This window comes from Aethalodelphis obliquidens, unplaced genomic scaffold (assembly GCF_003676395.1).
Source record: "Aethalodelphis obliquidens isolate GAN/ISIS:26980383/991018 unplaced genomic scaffold, ASM367639v1 scaffold41, whole genome shotgun sequence".
NCBI lineage: Eukaryota > Metazoa > Chordata > Mammalia > Artiodactyla > Delphinidae > Aethalodelphis > Aethalodelphis obliquidens.
Genome location: NW_020837985.1, coordinates 11,431,721 through 11,448,504, shown reverse-complemented (window position 1 = coordinate 11,448,504; position 16,784 = coordinate 11,431,721). Strand labels below are relative to the sequence as shown.

Sequence of the window (16,784 nt, the reverse complement as noted above, 5' to 3'; positions counted from 1 at the left end):
CCACACGGTGATCTCACCCCTTGAAGCCTAAGCATCCTCCTCCGCAAAATGGAGATGACACGCACCTTCTTAGCGTTGTGAGGATTCAATGAAGTCATTTACAGAAAGCGATTAAGCACAGACTTGGTCATAATGGCAACTTATAACCAATCTAAGTCATATGGTATCAATACTAAAACGCAGAAGTATAAACCAAGCACACTATTTCAGAGAGCAAGGAGGGATCGTGGTTTCACTGCTAAAGACACGGAAGGGAGGGTGTGGGGCCGAGTCCTGAAGGATGGGCATGGTTTCTAGGGGCAAAGGCCCAGGGGCAGCAAGTGCTGGTATGTCCTCTACCACCTCCATCCATGCTGAACTACTTGAGCGTAAGGTCCACGTCCTATAGACCTTTGCATCTGGGGAAGAACTCGCGCTCAGTAAACGTTGTCAAATGAGAAGATACACGAATCCCAGGGGGGTAGACAAAGGCCAGGGGAAAGATCTGGGAAGGATGCAGGGTGCGCTCAGGGACAGGAGAAGGCTGCTTGTCTGCAAGTCCTCCTACTGAAACAGGGAGAAATGAGGCTCAGTAGAGTATTTGCCGAATAAGGGAAGCCTTAGAAAGCCAAGCGGAAGAGCTCCTGTCCAAGAGCATTCCTGGTGGTTCCTGACCTTTCTGGCTCACAACCCCTTTTTTACAGTCCAATGGAGCTGTGGATTATTTAATAAAATGAAAATAAACATAACATTGAACAAGTCCCATGAATTAGCTCTGAAGACTATCTGGGGATTTACCCTCCAGGGACCTGTCCAAACTTTCTGATTAAAGAAACCTACACTTACTATTCAATATGCCAATTGCTAAAAAAAAAAAAAAAAAAATTATTTATTAAATAGTGAAAAAATTTCAATATAACATCGCGAATTGAAAAAATATGTGACATACCACATTCCCTTTCTGTACAAGAAGAGAAGCACCAAAAAAAAAAAAACCAAACCCCCAAAAACAAACAAACAAAAAAGAAACAAAAAAAACCAGAACGCTTATTTTGACTTATGAGAGTGAAGAGAACTATTTTCTTCCTAAGAGTAATTTAATTATCTCAGGTTAATTTTGGTGATTAAGGAAAAAAAAAGCTCATATATTTCCCCTTCATACGAAACATGCATGTTCAACTTCAACAAATTAAACTCTGCGTTACTGTTATCACCTTCCAGGTTACAACACACTCTCACAACACTGCCTCACTTAATGCTCAGAGCAACTGCGAGAGATGAGCGAGGTCCTCCCTGGGCTGAGTCCAAAGGGGGTCTTGGCCAGCGTCACCCAGTGAGGGGCAGGGCTCAGATACACACACTCTTAAGTAAGCTTCTCTGGAACGTCGGGGCCTAAGCAGTGTTTCTGATGGTGTAGGAAAAAGCAAGAATATCTAAAAAGTGAGACCTGATTAAGGACACCTTTCCTTCACAGATCCCTATTTTTAAAATTTTATGAAACAATTTTATAAAATACACCTCATCATATTTATCTTATTAAAAGCAATAATCTGTTTTGCAAAACTCAAAGTAGAAAAGGACACATACACAAATCATACTTTCACAAGCTTAAGATGATTACTGTCAAAAATTTCCAGCATATCCATGTAATATTTTGCCTATGAATATATATAGAGAGAATATATACAGTCTATTTTTTAAAAATAAAATTGGGGGCTTCCCTGGTGGCACAGTGGTTGAGAATCTGCCTGCCAATGCAGGGGACACGGGTTCGAGCCTTGGTCTGGGAAGATCCCACATGCTGCAGAGCAACTAGGCCCGTGAGCCACAACTACTGAGCCTGCGTGTCTGGAGCTTGTGCTCCGCAACGAGAGGCCGTGACAGTGAGAGGCCCGTGCACCGCGATGAAGAGCGGCCCCCGCTCGCCGCAACTAGAGAAAGCCCTTGCACAGAAACAAAGACCCAAAACACAGTCAAAATTAAATAAATAAATAAAATTTAAAAAATAAAATAAAATAAAATAAAATTGGGACGACAGTATTGCTAGCGGTAAACTGCTTTTTCACTTGATACTTTTGAAAAACTTTTCATGCTACCGACTAGCCTGTTACGTTTTTACTGAGGAAAGTAACAGAGTTACTTACACAGTGTGACCGGCCGAGCCTCCCACCTCTGCAGCTTACGCAGAGCTCCCTGGGTCTGACTTGCTTACATTCAGGAAGTTAGTTAGCCACGGTCACTAGTGCTGGTGGTGGGAACAGTGTGGGAAATGTTCCGCGTGACTTCAGAGCAGCACATCAAATGACTGGAACAGAGGCACTCACCTGTGTCTGCTGGACGGACACAACCTTCCTTTCACTTTCCAAGATGGCCAACACTTCCTAACAAAAGAAAAGACCTTTTTACTCAAAGAGAAGGAAACCCCTCAGGAAATAAAAATCAAACATTTTACATAATCTACAATTAAAAAAAAACTTAGCCAAATGATTAAAGAAAAACTTTATTAAATATTTGTCAGTTTTAAGAAGTGCCCTCAATTACTAACCAAAGAATGTATATTACAAACAACTAGTTATGAGGTTTTACATTTGTTTAATAGGGAATAATTGGCCCCAATTAAACTGACTAAACTAAGGCTTTTTAGATTACTAAAACAAATTAAACTTTTTAAAATGAGAATTTAGGTGATCTTAAAACCTTTCTAAAATGGATAATGAAACTTGCTAAGTTGTAACCTCCCTGGTTTTATTAGTTATATTAAGATAAATTAAGTGAGATTAAAATCTTATTTGATTTATTTACCTTTGAAAATGAAGACCGTTTAAGGGTTACACATCCTCAGCCTTGGCGAGTGCGACCTCAATTAGTCAAGTCAGAATGTCTTTAAAAGCTTTGTGCTTATTGCTTCCAGCATGGAGCGAGGTGTTCATTAAGGTACCAAAATTCTCATAAAAAATCCAAAGTTGCACTAGTGAAAAAACGCTCAACAAGATGAAAACTGATCACATCTTTTTCAGAAAATCAGTAGTTATTTTAAAACCAGTTTTTAAACAAGATTTGGTTTTGCGTAGTTTTTAACGTGCCACTCAAGCAGCTTGATACCATTTGGACTCTTTAAACAGCATTTAAATCTACGGTGAGTATATAATGGTACATTTAATTTTATACCATGTTTTAAATAAGTTGTACAATGTTTAGTGTGACCCTTTTTTGACAAGCGTTGTTAAATGAATCCTTTCCCTGTTTACGACTATTTATGAAGGCCTTTTTAAATAAGAGAGACATGAAACTGTTAGCTCACACACACAAAATTTCTTTCAAAAGTTTATTTAGTATCAAGCAAGAGGAGACTTTGCTTAACACTACAGAACATTTCAAGACTTGAGTTACAAAAGAATACCACATTATTTGCACTTGTAATTGGCTTCCCTTTTTACGCATGTTGGCAAGAGAAAAAAAAAAACTAGCATATGGCTGAAAGATAAAATAACTAAATTTCTATGGAAACCTTTAAAATGAAAGGTGAGGCTTATGTTAAAAGGATGGATTAACATATTTAGTAAACCTATCTTTTTTGTTTAACACTAGTTAATCAAAGTTATTTTTTTTCCTTTTGATGACCTATTTTTTCATATACAGACTGGAAATAACAAAATTTTACATGTCTTTTTTTTTTTCTTTTTTCTGCCCAGGTTGATGTTTCAACAAAGTAATTTTAAATTCCATCCATTCAGATGTTAAGCATTTTGATTTATTTAAAAAGGGATTGTTCATAGAAAACAATTACTTTGAACAGTATACAGGACTGGTGGAGACTGGCTATGTCACAACATCAGACAGTACAATCAGTATCTGCTGTATGGCTGGTCTCTGTAGACGCCCTTTGCTGTCCTCGCCGAGGGTGCCTTGTGTCTTGAGTTTGTCCACTCCTCTTGCCCTAAAGTCAGTCAGATCAATCACAGTTAGACCATTGCCAGGGATCCCACTGGCTTCATTTTTCAGAATCTAACTTAGCCCTGAACCAGCGGTAGATGCCATATTGAAGGTATGTATCCCCCGAGGTCCTAAAAAAACCCAAGGGAATTCGCTTTAAAAAAAAAAAAAAAATTACGAACACAATGGAAAATGGTCCTCTCACTAGCAAAACCTACCAGCCTGGGAAGACAAATAATTTTTGTATCTTAAATGGCAACCAACTTTGCAGGAAATTCCTTTCGGCCACTCATTTAACAAATGCAAACTCAAGCAGCAAATGGAACTGCCTCTTGCTAAACGTGAAGACATCTATGGATGGGAAAGAGAATGGGAAAAGGGTCACTTGGATTTCTTCTTCAAAAACAAAGAAAACACAGATAAAAATTTGTGAAGGCAAAAGGAGAGCAAACTGGAGCGCAAAATGGAAACGGGCAGCTTGGGAGGGGGAAATGATGCCTCGTTCTCCACAGGTCCTTCAAAGAGTCAATGAAGGTTGTACTGGGTGGAGAGTTATGCCTCAAAAATACTTCCTGGATATGAAATAATCTCAATGACAATGTCAAATTGCTTTCATCCTAGTACTAAATCCATATCGAACGATGTTATTTGTAACAGGGGGACATTCAATCAGCCCCCATCTCTGGGCCATCAGTGAGTGATCTGCGGGTCTTTGACAACAAGCAGTTAACATCCATGCTGCAACACACTGCGCTTTAAAAGCCATGCCTCCGTGGAGACCAATTTAAAAAAGCTGTGAAGGAAAAAACGCTGAAAATGACCTCTTATTTGATACAAACATGCAATCAACGTCATTCCCTCCAGCTAACTTGCATCAATTTAAGTAGACAGCATTCAGCAAGCCAAGGTATTTCTCTGAAGCGTCTGTTACGATTAACAACAACAAAAAAAACCAAGGTGCGCTCATCAAGGCTTGGGGCAGGTGATACAACAAAATGCACTTCAAAGGGAACACTGGCAAATGGTTTTTCAGTTATGTTCAGAGAAATGTCATAACATCCATTTAACGAGAATCCTGATTCACTCGCACTGGGCACTAAGCATTCATCAGAGCTTTGCAACTGACTGAGGCTTCACATTCTCTGATCTCTGCCCCGTGGCAAAGGAGCTTCTTAGTATGGTTAAGTTGCTGCCGCCAATGCTTTTAATTAAACCTGTCGTCCTTCTGCATGTTGAGACTCTGGACATGGGTTCCCCGGCATCTCGGCCAGCTCCCACTGAAATGAGTGGGGTTTCGATGTCTCCCCGTAAGCCTGAGAGAGCGGTGCATCTCCTTCCCAGCTCAGTGCTTCCGTAACCTTTACTGAATGATTCTCACCGTAATGTTTTTAGAGGATTTGAGATTGCGAATAAATTAAAATATAAAGATGGGGGTGGTGGAATCACTGTAGGGCTGTGGTCTCAATTGCTTCATTTTCTTTACTGTCAAGAAGCAAAGACACTTCAAAGAGATCCATTCTATCAAGTGTCTGCCGTTTGGCACACTGTTCAATAGTGAGAAAATCAGCACATGGCAATCATCCCAAACAGAAAATCTAAGTTTAGAATCTGAATTCCTGTAATCTTCTGCAAGTCTTCAGTCCTCTTTAAAAATTAAATTTAAACCTTAAGGAGCTTCTGAAGATAGCTGGATAAGCACAGATGAACCGAGAGGGAGCTGCTGTCTCAATTTCGGTCTGTATGAGATTTCCCCTGAGTTAAGATCTTCAAGCTGTTTCTATGACCTTTCTATTTACGGCTCCACTCTGGCCATTTACTCACCGTAGGAATCATAAGTCTCTTCACTGAGTCCGTGTCCATAATCATAGTAATCAGCACCACTGTATCGAACAAAACAAAACAAGCAGAGAAAGACGAAAACACAGTTAGGACAAACTGACTTGCCTGTGAGTTTAAATCATACTCGAGGAAGAATTCTAAAACTTAAAGATAACTAATAAAGGGCAGGGATAAACACTGAAAGGAATTCCCACAGAGAAGACAGAGGCCTGTGGCCTGAGAGGAGACGCATGTGCGGTGGACAATCACAGCCTGTGCACCCGGAACCTGGGCTGGGCTCGTGTGAGGGACAAGGGACAGGAGGAAGGACAGCCACGGCTTCTTTCCAACTGATGCAAAGTCCACGGAAGGCACAAACCTACGGACCAGACAACTCAATGCTGTGTGACCCGTGGGCAGTTCACTTTACAATAAAGTAACACCATTACGGGATGAAACGTTTTACTTGCCCAGCACCATCCCGTTCCCATCAGGAGTGGCTGCCCAGCAGGAGGACTGTGTGTGACAGGGGCGGGAAAGGCCCCTGCGGTCCAGTCACCAGCCCTGGCCAAGTCTGTGAGGACAGAGGCCAGGAATCTTTCCAAAGCACAGGCACAGCTGTATTCCAAGGCACAACATCCCTGACACACCGGGAGGGAGGGGGTCTGGCACCACGGCCATTCTGTAGACGATGCAAAACAGGCTACACACACACACACACACACACACACGAAGGATGTGAACTAGGCATAACCTTTCACAGGAACGAATCTGTGGAAAATCTGGATGACTCGACCACGGCGGGTATGATCCAGTTTCTAATGCTATTCTGAGCATCGGAGGAGGGCTTTCACACACTCTCTCCTGCTCTCCCCTTTCCCCCTCTTCTTAATTTTGTAGGGAAACAATCATCCTGAATTTGTTATCTTGGATTGTCCTGGAAATAAACATTCTCATTATTCCAACTTGATGCAATCAAGTAAGAAATTCTAATCAAAACGGAAAATGATCAGCTCAGCTCAGCAACACCCTAGGACGACACGGAGTGAGTAATAAAATCCATGCTGTGGGCGTCGCCTTGCACCAGCTCCGAGCAGCCGTCACCTCAGCTCCTGAGGTGAGAAAGCAGGGCTGCCGTGCCCATCTTACAGGCAAGGATACTGCAGATCACAACAGCTGGGAGGCCAGCCTAAAATCTCACAGGGAACATACAGGCGACACAACCGGCGAGACCCGACCCGCACCTGGTCCTCTCCTCCCACCTTTGGTTTCTCAGGTAAATATCACCAGAGGCTAATCATCAACTCCACTGACTGCAGCCCAAGGAGGCAGGTCCTATGAGGGAAAGGGCCCGAGGCGGGGAGCTGCGAGCCCGTCTGCCTCAAGCCTGTGGGGATGGCGCCTCCTTCTGCTGGAAATGTGCCCCTTCCCTCTCCTTCCAAGCGCCTCCCACCCACTCTTTAGCCTAACTGCCACTTCCTCAGAGCACACTGCCACCTCCCAGGGTTGGGTGTGTCCCCGTCACAGCCCTTCCTCCGTGTCTCACCCCTCTCCTGGCCCCCACGGGCCCTCGCTCTCCAGGAACTGAGTGCCTGGGTACAGAGGAAGGGGCACCTCCGCCCTCTTCCGTGTCTGGACAAGACGGCGATGCCTGAGCACGTTCTGAGAGCCCCGGTGAAGCTGAAGACGGGGTGAGCGGTGGGCGTGGCGTGCCGGGCACAGAGGCGGAAGCGGGCTGCAAGCTGAGCGTCTGTAAGGAGTCGTGTTAAGCAGGGTGAATAAGCATTGATAAAAGGCCTGCGCTGGGATGTTCCTCAGCACAGAATGCTTCCTCCACGCGCAAACACAGGCCAGATTCTTGTTATCTGGTTTCATCACGTCCTCAAAAGCTAATCAATACACTGCACCAGGCCGGTGACGGTGTGAGCTTTCTGGCCTGGAGTGTGCTGCGGGCCCCGCTGGTTGCTTTAACTGGAGCCCAGGAACAGAGCAGTCCCTCCCGCGGCTGACCTATTACACCAGGCGGCGGTCTGCAATTTTTCCGAGGACAGCTGAGAGCTGGCACTCACTCCTAGAGAACCCCGGGAAAAGGAAGGGAGCCTGAGAGGAGTGGACTTTCCTGAGCTGGACCCCTGCCGTCCTGACGGCTTCTCCACAGGCATGAGCCCACGGGTCTACGTGGAATCGCTGTGCTTCTACAGACGAGGCTCGGTGAGGGCGCCCCCCTCCCAGAGTCACACAGCTCATGGGGCAGCAGCTGTGCTCAAGGCTCAGGACGCGCCTCTGCCCCGTGCTGAGCACCTACCCACGCTAGAAGCGGACGGCGTGCGCCGTGCCCGGCCCCCTTAATCCGGTGGTTCCTGCTTGACTCCCACCTGCTCTGCCACTCTTCCAGAATGTCCTATTTGCTCCCCTGGGGCTTACGTGATCCCTCTTCATGCTTGGAGACAGAAGTCAGGGTCCACGCGAAACCCAATGCCATACGATCACGGCAAATTCTAACTGCCTAGTTCTCTCCCTGGTCTCAAATTCCTACTCTCCCTTTCTGTAGTCCTAATTTTCCATCCAAGTATTATACACATTTATGGCGAGAAGAAAAGAGGGACTAGCTGAAAAAGGAACAGAGAGACCTTCATATTCAAGAAGGAAAAAAATCCAGCAAAAACAAGCAACAGCAAAAAAATGCGGCATCCCTACCTCTTAAGATTAAATAGCTTTCAATACGAGAACCGCTATTAAAGTAGAAGGTTTTTCTCGTCTTGCGGATAGAAATTTAGAAGCGGAACTTTTGATAAAATGTCATTGCCAAATACGGGTCAAGACATCTGAGTCTAAAACCTGGGCCTCCCAGGGCTGGGTGGACTTGGGGCAGCTGCCCACCCTCCCGCTGAGTCTGCGTGCCCCTCCCCCTGCCGAATCCCCCTGCGCTGGGCTGCCCAGACTCTGGCCAGAGCAGCCCTAACGTTCTCCATGGCTCATGTACAGCATCTGGACACAAGCAGTCAACATAAATTCTCATTTTGTTGAAAATAAATTGGCTATTGCTTCTGGAAAACTCAGCACTAAATTAAGTGAACCTCAGTCTTCTTTCCAAAGGTCAGAAGTTACATCATAATGGCTCCTTAGACAAATAAAGCTGCGATGCTCTTTAAAATTTTCTCTTCGTTGCACAGAAACAATGAGAGTGACCTCTTCATAAAGCTGAAAAGAATTCTCTTTACTGAGACAGGTCCCCACCGTTTAACTTGGAACCGTCAGTGACAGGTACTGAGACCCACAAACAGGAATCAAACAACTGCCTCCTGCCCAAACCAAGTCCTCTCTATTAAACGGAGTGAGCAGGAACGAACAGCAGTGTCGACCGGAAATCCATCCGCGGAGTGCTCTAACGTGGTTCAGCATAAAAAAATCAGGAGTGAAGAATGTTTCCCGATGAACAGGAGAATAAAAGGTAGCATAATTTGGTCCTGCAATGGTTTGGTGATAAGACAATCTTAGTTTTGACAAGTGAAAACTTTAAACTGACATTTGCTAACATTTCACCCAGTTTCTGATTATTTATTTCAAGACTGTCATCAAACCAAGAAGCTGGGAGCAGCTGAGCCCCATTCTCGTACCTGTCAGTTCCATCTGAATTGCTTCTGCAGGATTTCATTTCGTGCACCTCAAATGTCTATTAACCAAAGACGTGTCCTATTTCCCAAGGATAAACTAAAAAACCAACATATGGCAAAGGGGAAAAATTCTAAAAATTTCTTCATTTATGTGTACAACACTTACAATATTAATAATATGCAAGAAAACACGTTAGGCTGACCATGCCTCAACTTCATCACAAGGGGTCAAGGGAAGCCCCCTCCCTCAATAGATCAAGAATGGGCTCCCCTCACTGGCACCAGGGCCACGTCTCCCCAGGCCTTCTATCTGTCCTCTGCGTTCTACCCTGTATCAGGGGGTGAAGGAAGTCCAAACGTTCAGCATAATTCCTGGCTTTCCTGGAGGTTCTCGATCCCATCAACCAGAGTCAAGAAATAGGCCCGGCAGTGGACGGAAACACGGGGGGTCAAGGAGCAAACGGCAGCACTGGGACCAAGTCCACGTCTCCCCAGGCCATCGACAGGCGTTCAAGAGGAGGACAGAGACTCCGGGTTCCCACATCACCCTGTCTCCACGAACGGGATTAAGAAGGAACTCCTGACACGAATCTGTCCCATATCCCTTCAACCTCTTCACGCCTCTCCAGAATTTCTAGTTTGGAGTCGCTGGAACTCATCTCATTAGGCCCTTTGCTTGTATTTGTGCAGCTCAGGGAACTCTAGACCACTAGTTACTCTTTACCTCCAGTGCTTGTAAAGTTCTGCCCACCCCCATCTGTCCTCATCTCCATCCCGACCGTGCCCTCTGGAATTCCTTCATGGCTCATCGTGGGCAAAACACCTTACATATTCTCAGCCTCCTCTTTGGACATTCTCTTACCTTCTTCCTCAATGGAAACTTGCTTCTCCTCTAATGACAGCTCTTACCTGGCAGCCCTGCCCTCTTCTTTTATGCCCCACAGCCCACATACCACCGGGAGCACAGGAAGGGTGAGTGTTCTCTTTGCGACCACCGCCGCCCTACAGACACACCACTGCCACTTCTAACCACGATGCTCCACGCCGCCGTACAAACACCCAGCTCTGAACCTCCCGACAGTATCGCTGTCCTAAGTCCTGGTGCCTTCCATATGCAGGCAATCCTTCAGACAAGCTGGTCTCTCGAGCCCCTGGACCACTCGTGTCCACTGATCCTGTCTCGAGTCTCCTTTAGCCACCAACTCCCAGGTCACATCCTAGACCTTGTCACACTGATAACTTCAGTCTTCCCCCACCTCGCTCCAATTTCGTATATGCCACTCTGACTACAATTTCCTCTCTCTAGTCTCACTCCCTCCCTCAAAAGGATTATGCTGACCATGCTTTCCAATATACTGCAATCATCCCCACTACTGTTCTTAAAATTTTCATCCCTTGTCAAGGTAACCAATGAACTCCAAGTTGCTAAATTCAATGGTCAGTTCTCAGGCCTGTCATGTGACTGGTCAGTAGATGTAACACAGCTGATCACACGCAGCAGACGCCACCTGAGGGACTGCATCCTGGGCTGGGGACTACCAAGTGCCAGGGTCCTAAGGAGGCACGTTCTTGGTCCATCTGGGACCAGGAAGGCAGCACAGCTGGAGCAGAGGGGATGAGGGGGAGGCAGGGGTGAGTCAGGTAGGGTCACGCAGGCCACTGAAAGGCTTTGGTTTCTTTATCCTGAGTAAGATGGGAAGTTACTGGACGTTTCCACGACTCCAGGGAGAAACGATGTTGCCACTTCCTGAGATGGGGAAGACTGAGGCAGAAAGCGCTCTGGGTGGGAAGCCATCAGGAGTCTGGCCTGGGAGAGGCCAGGTTTGACGGGCCTCCCAGACCTCCCAGAGGAGGCCACCGGGAGGCAGCTGGGAAGAGAAATGGAGAGGTCAGGGGAGAGGTCTGAACTGGAAACGTGAATCTGCAGTCATCACCATACAGAAGGTACCCCAAACCATGAGGCAGGATGCGATCCCTTAGGGAACACGTGCAAAGGGACAGAGAGCTCGGATCCCGGATTAAAGGTTCACTTAGTTTTGAACCTGTTCTTCCATTTGGAAGTAGTGTGATCTTGGACAGGCAGCTTAGTCTTTTTGAGTGGCTGCTGCTACAAGCGTCTGAAACGTAAAAGGTGCTCAAGAAGGGTCGTGACAGGGACGAGTGAATGAAGTGTGTGCTGCCCGGGAGGTGAGGAGTGCAGCAGCGCCTCCCGTGACAGGGCGACAGGGAGTGAGCTGTGACTCAGTGGGCTCGCACACAGCGCCCCTCGCCGCCGGCCACTTCCTCTGCACAGAATAAACGGCGGCGACTGTTCTTAACCCTGGGGTTGTAATTCAGTTTGCAAAGCTTCATTTCAGATGGAACAATTACTTTGTCAAATAAAGAGATTTTAAATGTTAACGTAGGTCTGCCAGAGAATCAGAGACACGCGGTACGGTAGATCTTCCACCTCTACCGTGAAAAACTTCTCAATCTGACCTCACTATAAAGTGCAGGAACTTCCTGGTACTTGCCTGATCAAGGGGAGAAATCGGCCTTGAGAAGTCATGTGATCCATCCTCCAGGCTTCAGGCCAAACTGTCTCAACCATCTGAGAGAATGATTCCCTCGCGCTTTCAAAGACTTCAGAAATAGAGTCTGAATAACCTGTCACAGTAACACATGTGGACCGGCCTGCCAGAAAGTTCCATGTTTAACCTTAATCTCTCATGAGACACTCAGAATCCTTTTCTCGTATTCTGTTCTCCTCAGAGCTCGAGAGTACCACCTCCTGTGAGAGACCACTCAGGAAGACATCACACAGCAGTTTGAAGCACGTTAACTACCAATTACTACACTCGCCACTGTCTAACTTAACTACCAATCACTACACTCGCCACTGTCTAACTTAACTACCAATCACTACACTTGCTGGAATCGCTCTCTTGGTGACGTGGGTGTATACTCTGGAAACATTCACTCAGCTATGTACATGCTTCAGATAAGTGTGAATTTATGCTCTTTGCTGTATGTACATCATATTTCAAAAAAAGGAAAATGAATCTAAAAGAAGCAATCTAACATACATGTTAAAAGGGAAGGATCACTGTGCGGTTGTTGCCTGTTTAGTGTGCACTTTCCCTTTCTTTCTTACCAAAAGACTCCCTGTAAGACTGAGGGTGAAGTGCTAGTGATAACATATCAATCCACAAAGCCCCGTTTCTCGCCCATTTCTGCAGATGAGGCCACCAACGAGATAGGAGTGAGCTTCAGGAAGTGAAGCTTCCAGGAAACTCCCTAACAGAAGGCTGACCCGCCCAGGAGGTATGGCTTCCTCTTCCTCTTTATTCCTGCCTGAACCCCAGCCTGGTGGCTGGGGCCGTGACAGCCACCCTGAGACCGAGGTGAGCCTAAGGACACAAGGCAAGGGTGAGGATAGTGAAAACAGAGGGAGAGGCCTGGGTCCTTAGTAACTACAAAGAGTTCTCCATTAGTCTGCAGCTGCTAACATTCTTGCACGAGAGACAAAACCTCTAATTTGTTTGAATTTATGGTTAATTCGGAGCTTATCGCAGTCCTAAAAGGTGGTGCAAGAATTCTGAAATGAGGGATGTTGAGTATCTGTACTTTTTTGCTGCAGAGATATCCAGTTATGCTTATTTTAACAGCACTCTGTAAGCTACTCTTTTCTAGCTGCGGCACTCTGTTGTGCTATTTCTATCGAAAGTTGCTTAGAAGATTGCAGATGGTTCTATACAATTTTAAAAAACTATGAATTTTGATTATATTCCAAGAAAAATGAAAGAGTAAAAGGAAAAGAGTTTTGTCTACACAAGCCTCTTCAGTTCACTCTGTGTCTTTTTCTTCTTCCCGCACACCTGAGGCAGGCACGCACGCAAAGAGGCTTCAGGGACACTCAGGGTGTGTGTTTCACAGCAACACGTACCGAGGCTGTGATGTGATGTGCATGCAATGCTAAATTGACTCTGTATACTCATCTTCACTTTTCAGCAGGTTTCTTGTCTTATTATAATAATTTTGGAAGACGGTATAGAATTAATAGTTAAGAATCAGGCTCTGGAGTCAAGCAAACACATTGTCAGAATCTAGGCTCCAGCATGTACCTCTGTGTGTTAAGCTTGGGCAACGTCAACTCAGTTTTCTCATCTGTAAAAGAGGTTTAAAAATAAATCTTTCATGAGATTGTTGTGAGGTTTAAATAAGATAATGTGTTACATACATATATTAAGCTCTTATTCACGGACAGCTGTTACCAATATTATTGAAGTAGAGGTTCTTTCTAAATGAGTAATATTTGTCCCACAGTCTTATTTGGATGTTATACAATCTATTTCTGCTTATTTGCTAGAGTGAGGAATGTACCTTCAGTGATACAAGTCTAACAAAAATACCAACAGGAACTAATAATTTCCTTCTATTTGCACAGTTCTCTGCAATTTCATAATTTTAACTTTCAGGAAAGTAAGTGCTATTTCGTCCACTCACTTTATTAATTAAACACAAGGACCCACTGGGTTCACTGGTGGCTGGCTCCAGTCACACGCTAAGTGACCGAGCTGCGATTCAAGGTTAGACCTGCCTTTGAGTCAAGCTTCAGTATTTCCACTATAGCTGTTACTTTCAACAATGATTAAATTTCTCTGAAACACCAACATTTAGAACTAAAATTTCTTATGAAAAAACCAGAAAGGAACAGACTTATTTTTTATAACACTTTTCTGGCAAAAAGATAATTTAAAAATTTCCCAGTAACATGTATCATTACTAGACATCCCAAGAAATTTTATTGAGAATTCTTTGCGTGAAGTATCAAAACTGCAAATTGGAACGTGACAGAACATGACTGCCACCACAGACTGCAGGGCAAGTCTTGAGAGTGGGAAGGGGGTCAGGGATGAGTCACCATTCAGAAGGAGGCTGGGAAGGCTGCTGAGAATTAATCTCTAACCAATGAAATATGTACCTACAAGTTTAACAAACATAAAAAGATTTTTGGACAGAGAACAAAATGGACATTGGGTTCACTGGCCTATTTATTAGTACTTCTCTCTGTCAGCACCCAAGTCCAACTACACGGGGTGCCAAGGCGTGTCAGCTTTCAATACTGGATTCTTTGGCTCTTTGAAGAGCATTTGAAAACAGCCCATCAACACTTTATGAGCAGTTTACAGCATTTCATGGGATCATTTGTTAATGAGATTTATTTGTGGCATCTTGAATTTGTTTTTTCAGTCAACTTCTCCACCTGCTATATTGAGGTGTCCTTTCTGGGAGATTTCCGATCGATCGGTTAGCTCGATTTTAATAGTTAGATTTCAAAGCCATTGTCTATTACTCTTTAAGGATATTTGACCGTGATCTACACTATTTATGTATGTGAAATACATATATGAGTGTGGAAGGAACCCATGTGACTTTGTAGGGGACGGTCAGCACCCTTGTTTCAGTGTTTCTGGAGACCCCAGTAGCACACTAACTTGCATCAGTTTGCATATCAAATTATTCAGTCTCACTCTTCAAATAAGTAGAATTAAAACAATTTAAACTATACTACCTATAGCAACTGTATTTAAATTCCAATTCAACACTAGGAAATTCAGATAGGAACATCTACTTTGTTTTAAAATTACTGACGTGAAGTAAAATTCTACCTCCCCATATTTATTCAACAAGTATTTATTAAGCTTTTTCTATGTTTCAAGCCCTGGGATAGGAACCGAGGGTTATGACAGTAAAGAAATTTAAAGAAGACAGACATTGTTCAGAGAATTACTTCGATGTAAAATTGCAGCTACGAAGGGAGGTTGCTTGGTATTGTGACAGCACAGAATCATAACACATTTGGGGGAAAAATCATTCTGGCTACAGTATGAAGAAATGATAGGAAACGGCTCCAAGTGGAGACGGGGCAGGCTGCAAGCAGACTACTGGCGCTCCATGAGTTAAGGGGGCGTTGGGTGGGGCCCCATGGTGGTGGAGGGTATGGAGAGCACCCTGGTCTGTAAGGACAAACTGGCTTAGGAAACTCTTGAGCCTGGTATCAGGCTCACCCTCCTCAGACAACCCAGACTGAGGCTATGGCCTGCGCAGGGACTAACTAGTACCAGCACATACCAAGTCAGTTCCCTTCATAGGACCGTTCCACGTTTTGTTCCCTTCTCTTCCTCCTGTTTCGCCTACTAAAACGTTCATGTACTATTAGCGACAGTTACGTGGGTAACTACGAAACGATAACTCACTCACACTGAAAGCCTTGTAGGAAGTATGTTTTCAAAGTTTTCTTATGGTTTCATCTATGTTACTGCAGCGACCACGACTTTATTCATTTTTATTGCTGAGTAGCATTCCGTCACATGAATACATCACAGTTCATTCCTCTGTGGAAGGGCATCTGGGCTGTTTCCAGCTTTGGGCGGTTACACATAAAGCTACGCTGAACACTGTTACATAAAGCTTTTCCTGGATTCACAGTCTCATTTCTCCAGGATAAAATCATTAGGAGTGGAATTACTGGTTTACAGGGTAGATATATGTTTAACTTTTTTAGAGAAACTGCCAAGTTTTCCACAGTTGTGGCATTTCACACACGTATGAGAGTTCTAGTTGCCCTGTAACTATGCCAACATTTGGTGCTGTCGACAATTTTGTTTCAGCCATTCTAGTGGGAGGGCAGCGTGTCCTGATGAGGTTTCAACTTGTATTTGCGCTTCCTTGGTGACCAGTAATTTTGAGCACTTCCGCATATGCTTCTTGGCCGTTTGAATATATACACTTTTATGCGTTTCTTATTGAGCTGTACAGTTTCTTTATATAGTTTACATGAAGATCATTTGTCAGATATGTGTGTCTGTGTCTGTTGCAAATATATTTTCCCTGGCTGTGGCTTATCTACGTATTTTTTCATGATGTCCTCTGATTACACGATGTTTTAACTTTTTTTTTTTTTGAGATGTTTTAACTTTTGATGAAGTTAAATTTGTAAATTTTTTTCTTCTGTGATTTGTGTCTTTTTCAATATGTTCTTCTTGGAGTTTTATAAATTTAACTTTTAACCTGAAGTCATGAACCACCTAAATCGTGTGAGGGTGGTGCGTGTATCTGGCGGGGGGCAATCAAAGCTAACCTCACCTACACATACATCTAATTGTTACAGCATTACTTATTGAAGAGACAATTCTTCACCCACTGAACTGCTCTGGAGCCCTTGAAAGCAATTAAGTGTGAGTCCATTTGTGGATATTCATTGACCTGTGACCTATCCTTTCATAGTACCACAGCGTGTTGATTCCTGTGGTTTTATAAATCTGGAAGTCAGTATAGTATTCCAAATTTGTTCTTCGTCATCAAGGTTGTTTTGGCTATTCCAGGTCCTCTGAAGTTCCACATATTTTAGAACCATCTTGTCATTTTGCACCAAAAAAAAAAGCGAGGGAGAGAGTG

The 16,784-nt window shown here is 44.3% G+C and overlaps 1 protein-coding gene across 10 annotated transcripts in view; it reads right to left on the bottom strand.

Annotated features, from left to right (window-relative positions):
• Positions 1-16,784, bottom strand: part of KHDRBS3 (KH RNA binding domain containing, signal transduction associated 3) — a 210,314-nt gene that overhangs the window by 30,305 nt on the left and 163,225 nt on the right. For 5 of the 10 annotated variants that reach the window (XR_003438399.1, XR_003438398.1, XM_027132539.1 and 2 more), the window contains 2 exons: positions 5,734-5,792; positions 2,304-2,360 (listed from right to left, as the gene is read on the bottom strand). Coding sequence is in view for 6 of the 10 variants with exons in the window: in XM_027132539.1 (XP_026988340.1) it covers positions 2,304-2,360; positions 5,734-5,792 (116 nt within the window). In the remaining 4 variants the exon portion in view is untranslated. Of the gene's footprint in view, positions 1-2,303; positions 2,361-3,276; positions 3,917-5,733; positions 5,793-13,471; positions 13,491-16,784 lie in introns of those variants that run through there. The other 5 variants (XR_003438400.1, XR_003438397.1, XM_027132533.1 and 2 more) reach the window with 3 other exon arrangements.